A 17655-nucleotide genomic window follows, 5' to 3' on the forward strand; every position below is an offset into this window, starting at 1 on the left:
TATACAATTTCTACAGAAATATTTTATATAAGGTAATATACCGGCGTGTCTGGAGTCTTCATTTTGGTGCCCTCCAGGATAAACGCTGTAATTGGCCCTAAAGGACTCGTAGGGCTCGGATACAGGTCCTGGAGGGACAATCCGTAGTCCTCCATCATTACAACCACAGTTAAGTCCTCATAGGGTCATGTTCAATATCCATTTTGAATATCTATATCACACGCAAATCACTAGCAAAGCTACAGCAGAGTTACGCCATGTTGTCCTTCATTGTAGATCTATAAGTTTGGAGTCTCATTGCCTATAGAGACAGCCTGACAGGAACCTGTGCCCATACGTCATTGTTGAATTGTTGGATACCTACGCCCAACTTTAAGCCCTTATTCTTTATTATTCTATTTAACATATTAAGATACAAAGAGTTAATAGCGATTGTCAGTAGGAACAGTAACCTGATCTACGGTGCTATTGGATCTGCTTGGCCTAGGTCGGGCCGTTCGCTGATGCATGACAACGGTCCGCTGTGTTCCTATGACTGACGCTATTCCAATAGAGGTCGGTGCTATATAATGGTCCGGTGTTGAAATCGGCCTGTGGATCCGGGTGAAGATTCGGATCTTACCTCTCTTGCGTCCAATATAACATTCTGTCTGCGCCATTTTCTATCAGATATGAATAAGCAGTTCAGTGTATTAGATACTTGTGTACTAGCCCAGAATATCACTCCTCTACAGTCTGTATCCTAAAGCACGATGTGTCCAACTTGTGTGGACTCTCAGACATAGTTCACAGCCTAGAGTTCTTGTTACAGTACATTTCTACCCTAGGAAGTGGTATATATCATTCTATATGTGAATACCATCAATCTGGGAGGTGGTGTGAATGCCAGGCCTTGTCGATAAAGTCAGACTAATGACTGGAGTATAACACGACCGCCTGTGCAGCAGTCTTATAAATGTTTCTTTATCAACATTGCTTGTGAATGTAACAGCTACTTACGTCTACTATCCTATTCGTATACCCAGAAATACATTAATTCTAGTCGTACAAACCGCAAACGTGTATTCCCGCCAGCTGGTTGTACGTTCAGTGTTCCTTTCATACTTGGAAGGGGGTCACTGATATGTGACACTTGAAACAATTATAGAAGTTATATAATTTATCTTTGTTAATAGAAATCAATTTATAGATATTCCTTGTTAATTACGATTTTGTCTTTTTATTGGTCAGGACATTTATTAAATAAAAACAGTTAAAAATACTTAAAATGAAGACGCGAACATTCAACCAGGTCGGACTTTTGAGACTTGTCATGGGAGTTGATCAAGTTTGTAATTACGTCCGTTAGATAGGAGTCTATGGTAAATGTAAGTCTATAATTACAGACAGAAATGACAGATTATTTATCCAGTGTATACCAGTAGGTAACTCAGACAATACGATCAAGGTCATTCACTTGTAGAAGTTAATACTCAGTCAAGATATTCTTTGTCCTTTTAAGTTAGACTGCAATTAGAAAAGAACCAAGTGACCTGACCATACTCAGAGGAATAGGTGTCATATACCTCTTTGACAGTATTTTAACGGGGACCGTGGTTTCTCAGTCAGTAGGGCGCTTGAGAAGGCAACCTCGAGTGAAGAACTCCAGTTTGTGGCTCAACGCTCCTTAACCGTGGTAGATTGTATTTCTCGGGAAGCAGAGAGACTGACTGTATTTGTAGTCATGTTTGTGTCCTTTGGTCAAACATGCATCAATTCGAAACCAAATCGAACATTTGACAAATAAGAAATATGATACTGTTTGCAGACTAAGATCAAATAATTTATACTTTGTTTCTTCCCAACTTTACAACTGATCACAAGAATCGGATTCACTAAATACGGGGTTTTATTGGCTTTATATTACAGTATTAGCTGCTGGTGAAAACTCTTGCGAATTTATATTGAAGATCCCCAGTTAAGATGTTTTAGACGACACCATAGATTGATGAAAATAAAGAATTTGCTCTGAAAGAGAAGCTTATTGAAGATTATGACAGCTGTAATGGAGTTTGATGGTTGCTTTGTGGAAGCAATGGATGCATCTGCATAAACTCATATAGTTGTGTAAAACTCAACTGAAATGTCAAAAGAAATGTTTAATTACTTCAAACAATTAAGGACGGTGGTTGGATGATGACCTTTAGTTAGTATAAGTGAACATCCCCTTTTAAAGTCAATAGACCCATGTATTCGCCTCAGAATTATAATCGAACTATCTCCCCACGTACAGAATTAAATCAGAATCAGGCTTAATTCATGTAAAGATACCGGGATCTGATATCAAACAAAAAACTCAAAAAAAAAAAAAAAAAAAAAAAACATAAAAAGAAATTCTAATTAACATGACAAAAATACAACAACTGTTTTGGAATTAAATGTAGATAGTTAATCCGTATCGTGTTGGATAAACCAACGATGTTGCATGCGTTCTGTCACGCATGGCGACAGGGTGTGTCGATATGTAAATTAGCCGGATAATTTATGAGATAAACATCCCTCTTAGCGAAATTTCCAAGTATATATGAATGATTTCTAAGTAAACACTTCGTTTAGTATGCAGGTGTTTATTTCATATTCAATAATCCTATTTGCATCAATTAAGATTCATCGATTTATATATATATATATATATATACACTCGAATTATCAATGAATGCGATGTTTGTCGCACGGATTACCATTAGAGCAGATTATTTCCATATCGTAACATATCATGTAATGTAGGAGTTGATACCGTTGCATGAGAAATATAGAAATGATACAACAGTTCAACACACAGAAGACCCACGAAAACAAAAAAGTAATAACACAGAACATAATGGGTATCATGACAACAGTCAGGCAGTCAAATAATCAATTCACATAGTTAAGTAGAATTCACTGTATTTATAAACGGATCGAATTCAGTGTATTTCGGAAATGGTTAAACAGAATTAACTGTTTATAAAACAGCTTATAGTGTTCCTAGGTTGAATTTACTGGGGTAAAGATATTAGTTTACATCACACTGTGTTTCTAAAATAGTTTGATACCGATCACTATATGATGGGTTAGACCTATGTTACTATGTTAAATAACTCACTTTATCTATGATATAACAAATTTCAATGTATCTAGTATAGTATATTATATAATTAAACAAAAACTCGCTGTATATATGATGTAATTAAATAGTCGCTATATCTGTTAAAATAAATTCTGTATATACGATATAATCAAACAAAACTCATTGTATCTATGATATAATTAACAAAACTCACTGTGTCTATGACTTAATTCATCAAAACTCGATGTACGCATTATACAATAAAACAAATTTCGCTGTGTTTATGATATGATTAACCAAAGCTCACTGTGTCTATGATATGATTAAACAAAGCTCACTGTGTCTATGATATGATTAAACAAAGCTCACTGTGTCTATGATATGATTAAACAAAGCTCACTGTGTCTATGATATGATTAACCAAAGCTCACTGTGTCTATGACATGATTAAACAAATCTAACTGTGTCTATGACATGATTAAACAAAGCTCACTGTGTCTATGATATGATTAAACAAATCTCACTGTGTCTATGATATGACTAACCAAAGCTCACTGTGTCTATGACATGATTAAACAAAGCTCACTGTGTCTATGATATGATTAAACAAATCTCACTGTGTCTATGACATGATTAAACAAAGCTCACTGTGTCTATGATATGATTAAACAAATCTCACTGTGTCTATGACATGATTAAACAAAGCTCACTGTGTCCATATGATATGATTAACCAAAGCTCACTGTGTCCATATGATATGATTAACCAAATCTCACTGTGTCTTTGATATGATTAACCAAATCTCACTGTGAATATGATATGATTAAACAAAACTCACTGTGTCCATATGATATGATTAAACAAAGCTCGCTGTGTCTATAATATGATTAACCATAGCTCACTGTGTCTATGATATGATTAAACAAGTCTCACTGTGTCTATGATATGATTAACCATAGCTCACAGTGTCTATGTTATGATTAAACAAATCTCACTGTGTCTATGATATGATTAACCATAGCTCACAGTGTCTATGATATGATTAAACAAATCTCACTGTGTCTATGATATGATTAACCATAGCTCACAGTGTCTATGATATGATTAACCATAGCTCACAGTGTCTATGATATGATTAACCAAAGCTCACTGTGTCTATGATATGATTAAACAAATCTCACTGTGTCTATGATATGATTAACCATAGCTCACTGTGTCTATGATATGATTAAACAAGTCTCACAGTGTCTATAGTATCGTTAGAGATAATTTCTCTACCTGTTTTAATATCAGAAAGATTCCACTGTTTCGGTACTGTTTAGAGAAATGGAGTACTTATCTAGATTGTGACCGCCATACAAACCCATCATTAATCATATGAAATGTCCATATGTGTGGTTTCAAATACAGTGAATCAGATCCATTTAAATGAAATATGGCCGTGGTATCTGCACAAAGCACTCTATCAAAATTCTGTCAGTTTGTTGTTAATGGATACAATCATAGTAAAACATTCTAATAAACGTTTTTGTCCGAACGTTTACTGATTTTTAAAGAGTTCAAAATTTAATTAACAAATACACTACCACCTATTGTATGTATCCAAGGAAACATGGTTTGATGCCTAGGTCCTATCAATAGCTTTCTTATGTACCGCCATCGTACATTTACACCATCGAGAAACAGTGGGTGAAATAGAAAACTGTCTTATACATCTACAAAGAGACCATCATACAAGAGAAATAAGAAATGGTGTCCGGCTGTCTTCTTCTTAACCCACCATTTTAGATCTATAACTAATGTCACCTTATCAAAACAAGAACATGGATAGATAAAGAGAAACCCCCGGGCATATTTACAAGTACTGACTACATCCAACTAGATCTATTTTACAAGGAAATGGAATATTAACATAGTAATTCGACTAATTAAACAGTTATATGTTAAAAGTGACACAATCACTTGTAGTCATGTATCTAAGTAAGATACGACGTCTATTCAATGACTTAAAGACTTCAATAACAACTCTACAAAATGATGAGACAATAGTTTGTTTCATTTCTATTGCATGCTAACTACTTCTATATGCTTCTTACGACAGTTTGTCAATAGGAATGTATTCCTCTGTCTCACCTGGCTGGTATTCTGCCGTGCTGGGATGTGTGGTAGAGAAGTAAGTGATTTCTCCACACGAACGTCTACAGGTGGAGTATCCATGTCGTAGGAGTCAGGTGAGATGTTTGACCCAGTCACAACAAGAAAGTTCCGTCTTTCTACACCCATCATCACACAGTTATATCCGGAAAAATGTATTCCATGTCTTCAGGTGTCCTTGTCGTGGTGGCACTGACTCAAAGTCATCGAGTATGTATATGTTTTATAAGTAAAGTGTATTTACCCCATACCGACACGACGTAACGGGGAGGGTGTTTTATTATCAACCTTTCAATAGATTCTAATTACATACACTATACTCCGTCGTCTTTATATTGCAATGTTCCCGTTTTACCCAATTGGATAGTCAATTACCTGTACAGGTAAATCGTACACACAGGTAGATAATGCGAGACAAGATCGAACGGATTGATCATCAACTACCACCTGTGTAAGTCACTATCAATTAAATCGTATCAATCTGTATTCCTCTGTAAAACATTTAAATTTCATGAGGTTATGGTGTCTAACAGTCACAATGTCCCGATATTTACCATAGGGGTGTAACATAAAGAGGACTACAGTTACTCTACTTATAACACTAGCCTACCTCTTATCAAGCTCTACTTGTAATTTTTACCTCTATCTTAACAAGAATTTTAAATTTTAATTAAACACACAAGCCATTGAAAACGTATAGGAGAACGAGTTCAATTCAAATGTCAATTGTTCAGATATTTTTTAGTTTCATTTCTTGGCTGTTCTTTTGTGATATATGTTTTGCCTGCACCACATGTGGTGAATATGTTGCCTGCACCAAATGTGGTGAATATGTTGCCTGCACCACATGTGGTCAATATGTTGCCTGCACCAAATGTGCTCAATATGTTGCCCGCACCACATGTGTTCAATATGTTGCCTGCACCACATGTGGTCAATATGATGCCTGCACCACATGTGCTGAATATGTTGCTTGCACCACATGTGCTGAATATGTTGCCTGCACCACATGCACTCAAACTAAGTATTAGGAAGTGAAGTACCTGGGGAACATAAGAGGAAACTTATACCTACTGTACAACATTTTGAAACACATACAAAATAACAGAAAAATATTTAAATGAATGTCGGATATATACATATTACCTGAACGCCGACCGATGCACGGGTTGCAAAATCAAGACTTTTATACAATGAGGAATGCTGACAGTGGACCAAGACAAATGTATGACAACAGTTAAATGTATGACCTTTCCGTAACTATGATGGCATGCGCTATGTCATTTTACCCATGGACCAGAGTATCTACATCAAAGTGACAAAAATGTACGAAATAAAAATAGAATCGACAAGTGCCTTAATATTTCTACAAAAGGAAGAGAAAATCTCTTCATAGAAACATCGACGAGCTTACGTATCTGTTGACAGAAAGTTTCAGACATCTGAGTGCCTGTCTCGAGTGTTTGTACATTCTTCTGCTGAACTATGGCTCTGAATAGCGCTGTGAGAGGCCAAACATTATATACAATCTCAAAGTATCCAGTGATAAGGGAATCGATTGAGAATCGAAGAAAAACGATTACACGATAAGAGATTTAAGGACCACATGTAAAATATAGCATATGTATACACCCGGTGACTCAGTACAAGAGCTTTATACAGTATATATATAGACAAAGCCTAAATACAGGGGTTCTATACAGTATATCTATATATATATAGACAAGGCCTAAATACAGGGGTTCTATACAGTATATCTATACAGACAAGGACAAGTAAAAGGCCTGTATACAGTATATCTATACAGACAAGGACAAGTATAAGGCCTGTATACAGTATATTTATACAGACAAGGACAAGTATAAGGCCTATATACAGTAATATATATATATATATATATATATTTAAACAATGCCTAAATACAGGGGTTCTAAACACTAAATATATATATATATACAGACAAGGACAAGTATAAGGCCTGTATACAGTATATACAGACAAGACCCAAATACAGGGACTGAATACAGTATATTTATACAGACAAGGCCTGAATACAGGGACTGTAAACTATATTTATACAGACAAGGCCTGAATACAGGGACTGTAAACAGTATAATTATACAGACAAGGCCCAAATACAGGGGCTGTATACAGTATATTTATTCACACAAGGCCTGAATACAGGGACTGTATACAGTATATCTATACACACAAGGCCTGAATACAGGGACTGTAAACAGTATAATTATACAGACAAGGCCCAAATACAGGGACTGTATACAGTATATCTATACAGACAAGGCCTGAATACAGGGACTGTATACAGTATATCTATACAGACAAAGCCTGAATACAGGGACTGTAAACAGTATAATTATACAGACAAGGCCTGAATACAGGGACTGTAAACAGTATAATTATACAGACAAGGCCTGAATACAGGGACTGTATACAGTATATCTATACAGACAAAGCCTGAATACAGGGACTGTAAAAGTATATTTATACACACAAGGTATGAATACAGGGACTGTAAACAGTATATTTATACACACAAGGCCTGAATGCAGGGACTGTAAACAGTATATTTATACACACAAGGCCTGAATGCAGGGACTGTAAACAGTATATTTATACACACAAGGCCTGAATACAGGGACTGTATACAGTATATCTATACAGACAAGGCCTGAATACAGGGACTGTATACAGTATATTTATACACACAAGGCCTGAATGCAGGGACTGTAAACAGTATATTTATAACACAAGGCCTGAATACAGGGACTGTATACAGTATATTTATACAGACAAGGCCTGAATACAGGGACTGTATACAGTATATTTATACACACAAGGCCTGAATGCAGGGACTGTAAACAGTATATTTATAACACAAGGCCTGAATACAGGGACTGTATACAGTATATTTATACACACAAGGCCTGAATACAGGGACTGTATACAGTATATCTATACAGACAAAGCCTGAATACAGGGACTGTAAACAGTATAATTATACAGACAAGGCCCAAATACAGGGACTGTATACAGTATATTTATTCACACAAGGCCTGAATACAGGGACTGTATACAGTATATCTATACACACAAGGCCTGAATACAGGGACTGTAAACAGTATATCTATACAGACAAAGCCTGAATACAGGGACTGTAAACAGTATAATTATACAGACAAGGCCTGAATACAGGGACTGTAAACAGTATAATTATACAGACAAGGCCCAAATACAGGGACTGTATACAGTATATCTATACAGACAAGGCCTGAATACAGGGACTGTATACAGTATATCTATACAGACAAAGCCTGAATACAGGGACTGTAAACAGTATAATTATACAGACAAGGCCTGAATACAGGGACTGTAAACAGTATAATTATACAGACAAGGCCTGAATACAGGGACTGTATACAGTATATCTATACAGACAAAGCCTGAATACAGGGACTGTAAAAGTATATTTATACACACAATGTATGAATACAGGGACTGTAAACAGTATATTTATACACACAAGGCCTGAATGCAGGGACTGTAAACAGTATATTTATACACACAAGGCCTGAATGCAGGGACTGTAAACAGTATATTTATACACACAAGGCCTGAATACAGGGACTGTATACAGTATATCTATACAGACAAGGCCTGAATACAGGGACTGTATACAGTATATTTATACACACAAGGCCTGAATGCAGGGACTGTAAACAGTATATTTATAACACAAGGCCTGAATACAGGGACTGTATACAGTATATTTATACACACAAGGCCTGAATACAGGGACTGTATACAGTATATTTATACACACAAGGCCTGAATGCAGGGACTGTAAACAGTATATTTATAACACAAGGCCTGAATACAGGGACTGTATACAGTATATTTATACACACAAGGCCTGAATACAGGGACTGTATACAGTATATCTATACAGACAAAGCCTGAATACAGGGACTGTAAACAGTATAATTATACAGACAAGGCCCAAATACAGGGGCTGTATACAGTATATTTATTCACACAAGGCCTGAATACAGGGACTGTATACAGTATATCTATACACACAAGGCCTGAATACAGGGACTGTAAACAGTATAATTATACAGACAAGGCCCAAATACAGGGACTGTATACAGTATATCTATACAGACAAGGCCTGAATACAGGGACTGTATACAGTATATCTATACAGACAAAGCCTGAATACAGGGACTGTAAACAGTATAATTATACAGACAAGGCCTGAATACAGGGACTGTAAACAGTATAATTATACAGACAAGGCCTGAATACAGGGACTGTAAACAGTATATCTATACAGACAAAGCCTGAATACAGGGACTGTAAAAGTATATTTATACACACAAGGTATGAATACAGGGACTGTAAACAGTATATTTATACACACAAGGCCTGAATACAGGGACTGTATACAGTATATTTATACACACAAGGCCTGAATGCAGGGACTGTAAACAGTATATTTATACACACAAGGCCTGAATACAGGGACTGTATACAGTATATCTATACAGACAAGGCCTGAATACAGGGACTGTATACAGTATATTTATACACACAAGGCCTGAATGCAGGGACTGTAAACAGTATATTTATAACACAAGGCCTGAATACAGGGACTGTATACAGTATATTTATACACACAAGGCCTGAATACAGGGACTGTATACAGTATATTTATACACACAAGGCCTGAATGCAGGGACTGTAAACAGTATATTTATAACACAAGGCCTGAATACAGGGACTGTATACAGTATATTTATACACACAAGGCCTGAATACAGGGACTGTATACAGTATATTTATACACACAAGGCCTGAATACAGGGACTGTAAACAGTATATTTATAACACAAGGCCTGAATACAGGGACTGTATACAGTATATTTATACACACAAGGCCTGAATACAGGGACTGTATACAGTATATTTATACAGACAAGGCCTGAATACAGGGACTGTATACAGTATATTTATACACACAAGGCCTGAATACAGGGACTGTATACAGTATATCTATACAGACAAAGCCTGAGTACAGAGGCTGACGGTTAACATCAAGACTTTAACTGCTCTTTTGCAAAGAAGTTCATAAGGAAGGAAAGAGATCGATTTGAAGGAAAGAAAAGAAAACACTTGTTCTTACGATCGGGCAGAGAGGACTGTAGCCAGAGTTCTTATGATCGGACAGAGAGGACTGTAGTCAGAGTTTTTACGATCGGACAGAGAGGACTGTAGCCAGAGTTTTTACGATCGGACAGAGAGGACTGTAGCCAGAGTTTTTACGATCGGGCAGAGAGGGCTGTAGCCAGAGTTCTTATGGTCGGGCAGAGAGGACTGTAGCCAGAGTTCTTATGGTCGGGCAGAGAGGACTGTAGCCTGAGTTTTTACGATCAGGCAGAGAGGACTGTAGCCAGAGTTCTTATGATCGGGCAGAGAGGACTGTAGCCAGAGTTTTTACGATCGGGCAGAGAGGACTGTAGCCAGAGTTCTTATGGTCGGGCAGAGAGGACTGTAGCCAGAGTTCTTATGATCGGACAGAGAGGACTGTAGCCAGAGTTCTTACGATCGGGCAGAGAGGACTGTAGCCTGAGTTCTTATGATCGGACAGAGAGGACTGTAGCCAGAGTTCTTACGATCGGGCAGAGAGGACTGTAGCCTGAGTTCTTATGATCGGACAGAGAGGACTGTAGCCTGAGTTCTTATGATCGGACAGAGAGGACTGTAGCCAGAGTTCTTACGATCGGGCAGAGAGGACTGTAGCCAGAGTTCTTATGATCGGACAGAGAGGACTGTAGCCAGAGTTCTTACGATCGGACAGAGAGGACTGTAGCCAGAGTTTTTACGATCGGACAGAGAGGACTGTAGCCAGAGTTTTTATGATCGGACAGAGAGGACTGTAGCCAGAGTTCTTACGATCGGGCAGAGAGGACTGTAGCCTGAGTTCTTATGATCGGACAGAGAGGACTGTAGCCTGAGTTCTTATGATCGGACAGAGAGGACTGTAGCCAGAGTTCTTACGATCGGGCAGAGAGGACTGTAGCCAGAGTTCTTATGATCGGACAGAGAGGACTGTAGCCAGAGTTCTTACGATCGGGCAGAGAGGACTGTAGCCAGAGTTCTTACGATCGGGCAGAGAGGACTGTAGCCTGAGTTTTTATGATCGGACAGAGAGGACTGTAGCCAGAGTTCTTATGGTCGAGCAGAGAGGACTGTAGCCTGAGTTCTTATGGTCGGGCAGAGAGGACTGTAGCCTGAGTTTTTACGATCAGGCAGAGAGGACTGTAGCCAGAGTTCTTATGATCGGGCAGAGAGGACTGTAGCCAGAGTTTTTATGATCGGACAGAGAGGACTGTAGCCAGAGTTTTTATGGTCGGACAGAGAGGACTGTAGCCAGAGTTCTTATGATCGGACAGAGAGGACTGTAGCCAGAGTTCTTACGATCGGGCAGAGAGGACTGTAGCCTGAGTTCTTATGATCGGACAGAGAGGACTGTAGCCTGAGTTCTTATGATCGGACAGAGAGGACTGTAGCCAGAGTTCTTACAATCGGGCAGAGAGGACTGTAGCCAGAGTTCTTATGATCGGACAGAGAGGACTGTAGCCAGAGTTCTTACGATCGGGCAGAGAGGACTGTAGCCTGAGTTCTTATGATCGGACAGAGAGGACTGTAGCCAGAGTTTTTATGATCGGACAGAGAGGACTGTAGCCAGAGTTCTTACGATCGGGCAGAGAGGACTGTAGCCAGAGTTCTTACGATCGGGCAGAGAGGACTGTAGCCTGAGTTTTTATGATCGGACAGAGAGGACTGTAGCCAGAGTTCTTATGGTCGGGCAGAGAGGACTGTAGCCTGAGTTCTTATGATCGGACAGAGAGGACTGTAGCCAGAGTTCTTACGACCAGCAGGACAATGAGAAATATCTTATAACGTTAGCAAGTTATGGGTACTGTGAATTTTACATTATACAAATATCTCCTTTATACTTACAAGAAATTGTTTATAAATGGTGGTTAGCGACAACAAGTCAACCTTTGAATGTGATTATAGTAAAAAAAAATGTCTAGTGGTATTTAATCGCGGTCATTTGAGCTCCTTGTTTTATAGGACTACGGCAATGTTGAGCAATAAACTTAAATCCTGATCGACCACTGTTGAAATAAACTAAATAGTAAATGGTTAATAGATACAAAGGCCTTTATAAGTATTTATGAGTAGACATATCTAGTATTTAAATTAAGGCTTACACTACTCACAATGCGGCTTGCTGTGTGATGACAACAACAGTTAAACTGACAACGTTTCTGCTTATACATTTACACTATTTAAAACTCAGTATGGGAAAGCTGATACAAATAATAGATTATCGTTTTCTAAATAAAGCGTATTGTTCCTGAATCATTACCACTATAATATGCCTGTCTGATCACATTACTGTCAGGATAGCATTCCATTGTAGCTCTCAGAACTTTGTGGAATTAAATTACAGCCTATACCGTTCTACTGTAGAAATGTTTCTTACGCTTCAATTGTGATAGCTAAATCAAAATGATACCGAGAAAAGCATTATCTATTCTAAACGAATTGGGATTGATGTCGCCGTTGAAAATACTCCCCTCTCCATCACTGTTAAAATATAACTGATCAATAATATAATAATATAATATACTTTACAGTATCTGGTACAGGTCACTATCATGTCTAAATTTCTCGTAACAATATTTCGCTCGATATCAAAGCTCAGTACGCATTGGTTTTACAAAACTTATTTTTCTGTTGTACATTAATCAGAGAGATCTATATGTTTAACTGTGGTAATGACGTAATAGTATATCGTGTTGATCTATGTATATAGATAAGTATATAAGTAAGTTGGCAGTAAATTGACCTAGTAACCTCAATGGTCAAGTGTCGACATACCCTGACTTACAGTAATGTTGTATAATATTTGTACAAATCACGCGCCTTTACGAATTAGGGTCAATCAACAGGCAAGACTAATCTTCTTTATTTTTCCCCTTTTAAACATATAGTTGACCAATTCACCTTGTCCTAACTCTTTAGTGACCTAGCCGTACTTTACATGGATTTAGTTCACGAACGCCACGAGCAGAACAAAACATGGTTCCTGGCTTGGCTGTTCATGTCTCCATTCCTACGAGCGTTCTTGGTAACTTTTATAACCAAAATTCTTGTTTTATTATCGCTATGTGTGTTAATTAGTATCATGATATGAATATATTAAGACTGCTCGTCGTGTTTTTCTATTTTTAGAATATGAAAACATACGCACCACAAATGTGATTTAACTCGCTGAAATTCTTTATAAACTGTTCACAGCCATTTATAAACGATCTTTACACAGCGCGTCCCTTAATTAGCACATGGTTTGCCTTTATATTATAAGTATTTCTCGGAATAAGAACGAACCGGTCTGTTTTCTGTTTTATCTTTTTTAATGTTTTATCGTTTCTGCGATATGGATGGGTGATTATGATGTCATTCGCCAAGTCGAAGCGACCTCAGTTCTCCTGTCGCATACATAATGTGGACTGGCATTCAAAACATTGACTTCGTAATCCACTGAGTGAGGTTGAAATCATGCATGCTTACGTTCGTATCACATCAGTACACAGAAGAAATTTTATCATCGACTTTAAGGCTTACAGCAATACCGTAATCCAGAGTACACTTTCAAACCTTGATAATATGACGATTCGACCAATATATCAATCACGATTAGTTTGTCGTTATTAACTGTGAAATAAACTTCGATTGACGGTATAACGGTAATGTGTGATGGTATTGTTGGGACTGAGATAAAAGTCTGGGGGACGTATTTACACATATACTCTATTACTCGAATAAAATACGACATTCTCGGTGATGTCAATGTCCCGTCAATGACATAAACTAACATTATAATCCGTATACACAGTAATCGTTCACTCGGAAAATTTTGTCACAACATCTGTAATAGTGAATGGCGTCTGTCTTTGTGTATGATAAGAAAGTGCTGCTATATGTACTTTTCTGTCCCCTTCTATCAAATGTTAGTAAGTCGGTGATAATTGCTCTACCTAGGACAAGGATTCATGAATGTTTTCTCGACTAAACTTTTATCAGACCCATATCTGGGATCTTTCGACTTTATTACTTATCGTGTCTGTTGTATAATTATCAGAGATAGCAGAAAATACTCCATATGGACGTTCTATAAACTTCCTTATGATATAGTAGTATAACTTGTCTGAAACATGTCTGGATTTGTTCGGGAAAGATGCATAAATATTGTAAAATTATTCATATAAACATGTAACCGATGTCTATTCACGGAAAATACGTGGTTTGAAAGTCAATGGTACGAAATGGATACTAGTTTAACAAAACACCTGAGTTGAACAATATGTAAGCGAAAATGTATGTGTATGTGTTAAGGAATGAATTGCTTGTAGGTATAGGAAAGTAAAAGCTAATGAGTTTGAAGGTATAAAGTGTTTGTTAAATCAATGAAATGTTTTTGTTCCTCGGAGGAAGTGCATTGTTGTTGGGTTTAGGAAAGAGGCTGTTTTTTTGTGTGAAGGAGTTAAATATTTGTCAGTGAAATCCTAGTGTCTAGTGTAATGTTTGAAATGTTATGTTTGTAGGATGAGAGGAACGCTAAAGGTGTGTGGGTGGGTTGATAGTGGGAGGGGGGGGGTAATTATTGACGGGTTTATGCAAGGGTGCTGTTGGAAGGGACTGTTAAATATTTGTCTAAATGTTATCCTTTGTTGAAGACGTTTAAAGTTGAACCATGAATAAGATTTATCGATAATGGTCACAATCGAACGCTGGTCAGTGGAATACAACCAATACACACTGGAGAAATAAGAAATACATGTTAGGGTCAGCAAACTTCACACCGTCGGCTATCGGAAAGTAGAGTGGTCATCCATAACATTAAGGCCTCCTTTGATGTCTCAGTGATAAGATTTAATTACAGATTGAAGTCGGAAGAACATAGATTGATTTTGCCGGGAGAAATCCCTGAATTACTCACTGGTGTGAAAGGTGAAAATTCGCCGACATAGAGACAACCATTTACAGAGGACAATACATACAGGCATGAAATATTTCTTAGGTGCGTTTTAATATCAGAATGTGTGTCGTTATATTATTATTTATTTTTTTTACAGAGTTAGGTCATTAAGAAATAACAATGAAAGATCAATGTGGGTAGTACATTGGATCTAAACTTAACAAAAATGCACATTTAAACATATGTGTTCTAAGTAGTTACACTTCAAAGCATGTTAAATAATACATAACTATCATCATACCTTTGGGTTGGTTGAAGATCCTCTCCAACTCGGTGTTACATCCTGGATAAGGGGAGCAGATTTACTGATCATCGGTAAGTCTTTTGTTGGTAGAATTTGTTGACATATGGATGTATAAGGGCTTTCACTGACGATACTCTTGAGAGGGGTGATACTGGAACCGTACATAGTCCGTGAGGATCCCGTCGTAAAACTGGGACTATCACTGTTCATGGACATGGGAGACAGGCCCTTCACGGCCCGTCTTCTGAATCCCATTATCCGCGGACTGTCTTTGAGAGGCGCCGATTGTTGACTGTAACCAGCTTTCTGTTTCTGAGCATTGTGTGCGGCAAGTGCAGCCCGGATGTCCTTTTTATCATAGGCGACACCTGAATCCACAGGTGAAGGTCGTAGCACCTCCATTTCGGACATTTTGATCTTGGGTCAGACACAGAAGGTACAGGTCCGTTTTGATGAAGTGAAAATGACGACTTTTATTCAATAGAGAGGCACTTTCCTCACTTTCTGATACAGTGTTCGTTATAACACTAATAATCCTAATATCACATTGAAAATGATAAGTAGAAAGTTAGCAACCTTCTCCAGCTAGCAGTCACACAGTTGACACCTTTTGACCATTATCCACCTCCAAACCTGTCTCGAGATGACTATACTGTGACATGTCATGTCTCTGGTATTATCAATCTGTGTAATTCACCAACATACCAGCTCATTTAACTTATCCTTTGGCATCTTTTCTCCTTCACCTGTACAGGTAAATCAGTTCATATCTAACTTAAATCAGGTAGATAGCCACCGCTCTCACTGTATATTGTCGTAAGGAATTTTCTCTCTGTCGAGATTCGACCTATGGCTAGTACACGGGTATATGTTTTATCATAGTAGGTTACGCGATAATCCGATTTTTCGTTGGCAAGCACGCTTACACTTTCACGCATGCGCTCAGTAGGATACTAGCCTGGATCGAAGGTGTCCTTAGAGCTACAAGCGGGCTTTTACCATAGGGATATTGGTAGGGATTAATTTTATTGATTTCCAGTAAAAGCCGATACATAAAAAGCTATTACTTCTGTCGGTTTGCTATTTAGCACTTTAAATACTAAAAATTGTCATCCATACAAGTTGGTGATTTGTACCCGGACATTTTACTTCCGAAAAGTTATATAGAATGTCTACTGATGTGGTTCTTGTTTGTGTCATACGGACAAACATGGCGGGATGGTATGTCTGTTAGAAGTGTTACATCACCAATATGTGGCAGACTATTTGTTATGTAGATAGAAATTAAATCGTCAATATTGGTCTCAAGCTAAGACTAATGATAGTTAGTTCCCGGACTACCGGAAGTGGACGTTCTGTTTGAGATGAGTTCCACTTCTCATTCCAATCACCAACGGTATGGACTGTGCGAACGACACACAATAGAATTAGGAAAGACTATAATTCTTTGCGGTACTATATCGTTAATACATTGTTACTTACCTTCTGAAACTCGAATAAAACATTGTCAACTAACCTCCCCACGAAGATGGACAGGATTACATGAGCTTTAACATCTGATAAAAGTGTTGTTTGTGATGTGTTCTGTTGTTTTTAGACATGCAATACTTGTTTATTCTGCCAAAACCGGGTAACAACATATTGATCACGGTTACTTCTGTAGTCGTGTTTCAGCGATAATTGTTACGTAATCCGTAATAATTTTGTTTATATATATAAATATGTATTTTTTTATAATTATTATAAGTTGACTGGTAATAAACTTTTATCTATTACTGTATCTATAAAATGCTAAAAATTTTCTTTAAAAGTCTCAATATTGGGATCCTGTGATGAATGAAACAGTGGTCGGAGTAAAAAGTATTAAATAATAGACAAAAACCAAATTGTCTTTGTTGGTGCATGATTTGTGTACTCACCTGTTCCTGTTGTTTACTTCGTCTTTTGATCATGATCGATGAGAAGCTTTGCTAGAGACGGAGTACACTAGGGTGATGATTTAGCATTGTACAGTGCCAGTATCACAAAATCTCC

The 17655-nt window shown here is 37.6% G+C and overlaps 1 protein-coding gene across 1 annotated transcript in view; it reads right to left on the reverse strand.

Annotated features, from left to right (window-relative positions):
* The window catches only part of LOC132557038 (uncharacterized), a 36806-nt gene extending 20774 nt beyond the window's left edge, over positions 1–16032 (reverse strand). The window contains exon 1 of the mRNA XM_060221503.1: positions 15619–16032. Within this exon, the coding sequence (XP_060077486.1) occupies positions 15619–16032 (414 nt within the window). The remainder of the gene's footprint in view (positions 1–15618) is intronic.
* Between the last annotated feature and the right edge of the window lie 1623 nt (positions 16033–17655).

Source organism: Ylistrum balloti, unplaced genomic scaffold (genome assembly GCF_031769215.1).
Source record: "Ylistrum balloti isolate Yb309-2 unplaced genomic scaffold, AGI_CSIRO_Ybal_v1 Utg370614, whole genome shotgun sequence".
NCBI lineage: Eukaryota > Metazoa > Mollusca > Bivalvia > Pectinida > Pectinidae > Ylistrum > Ylistrum balloti.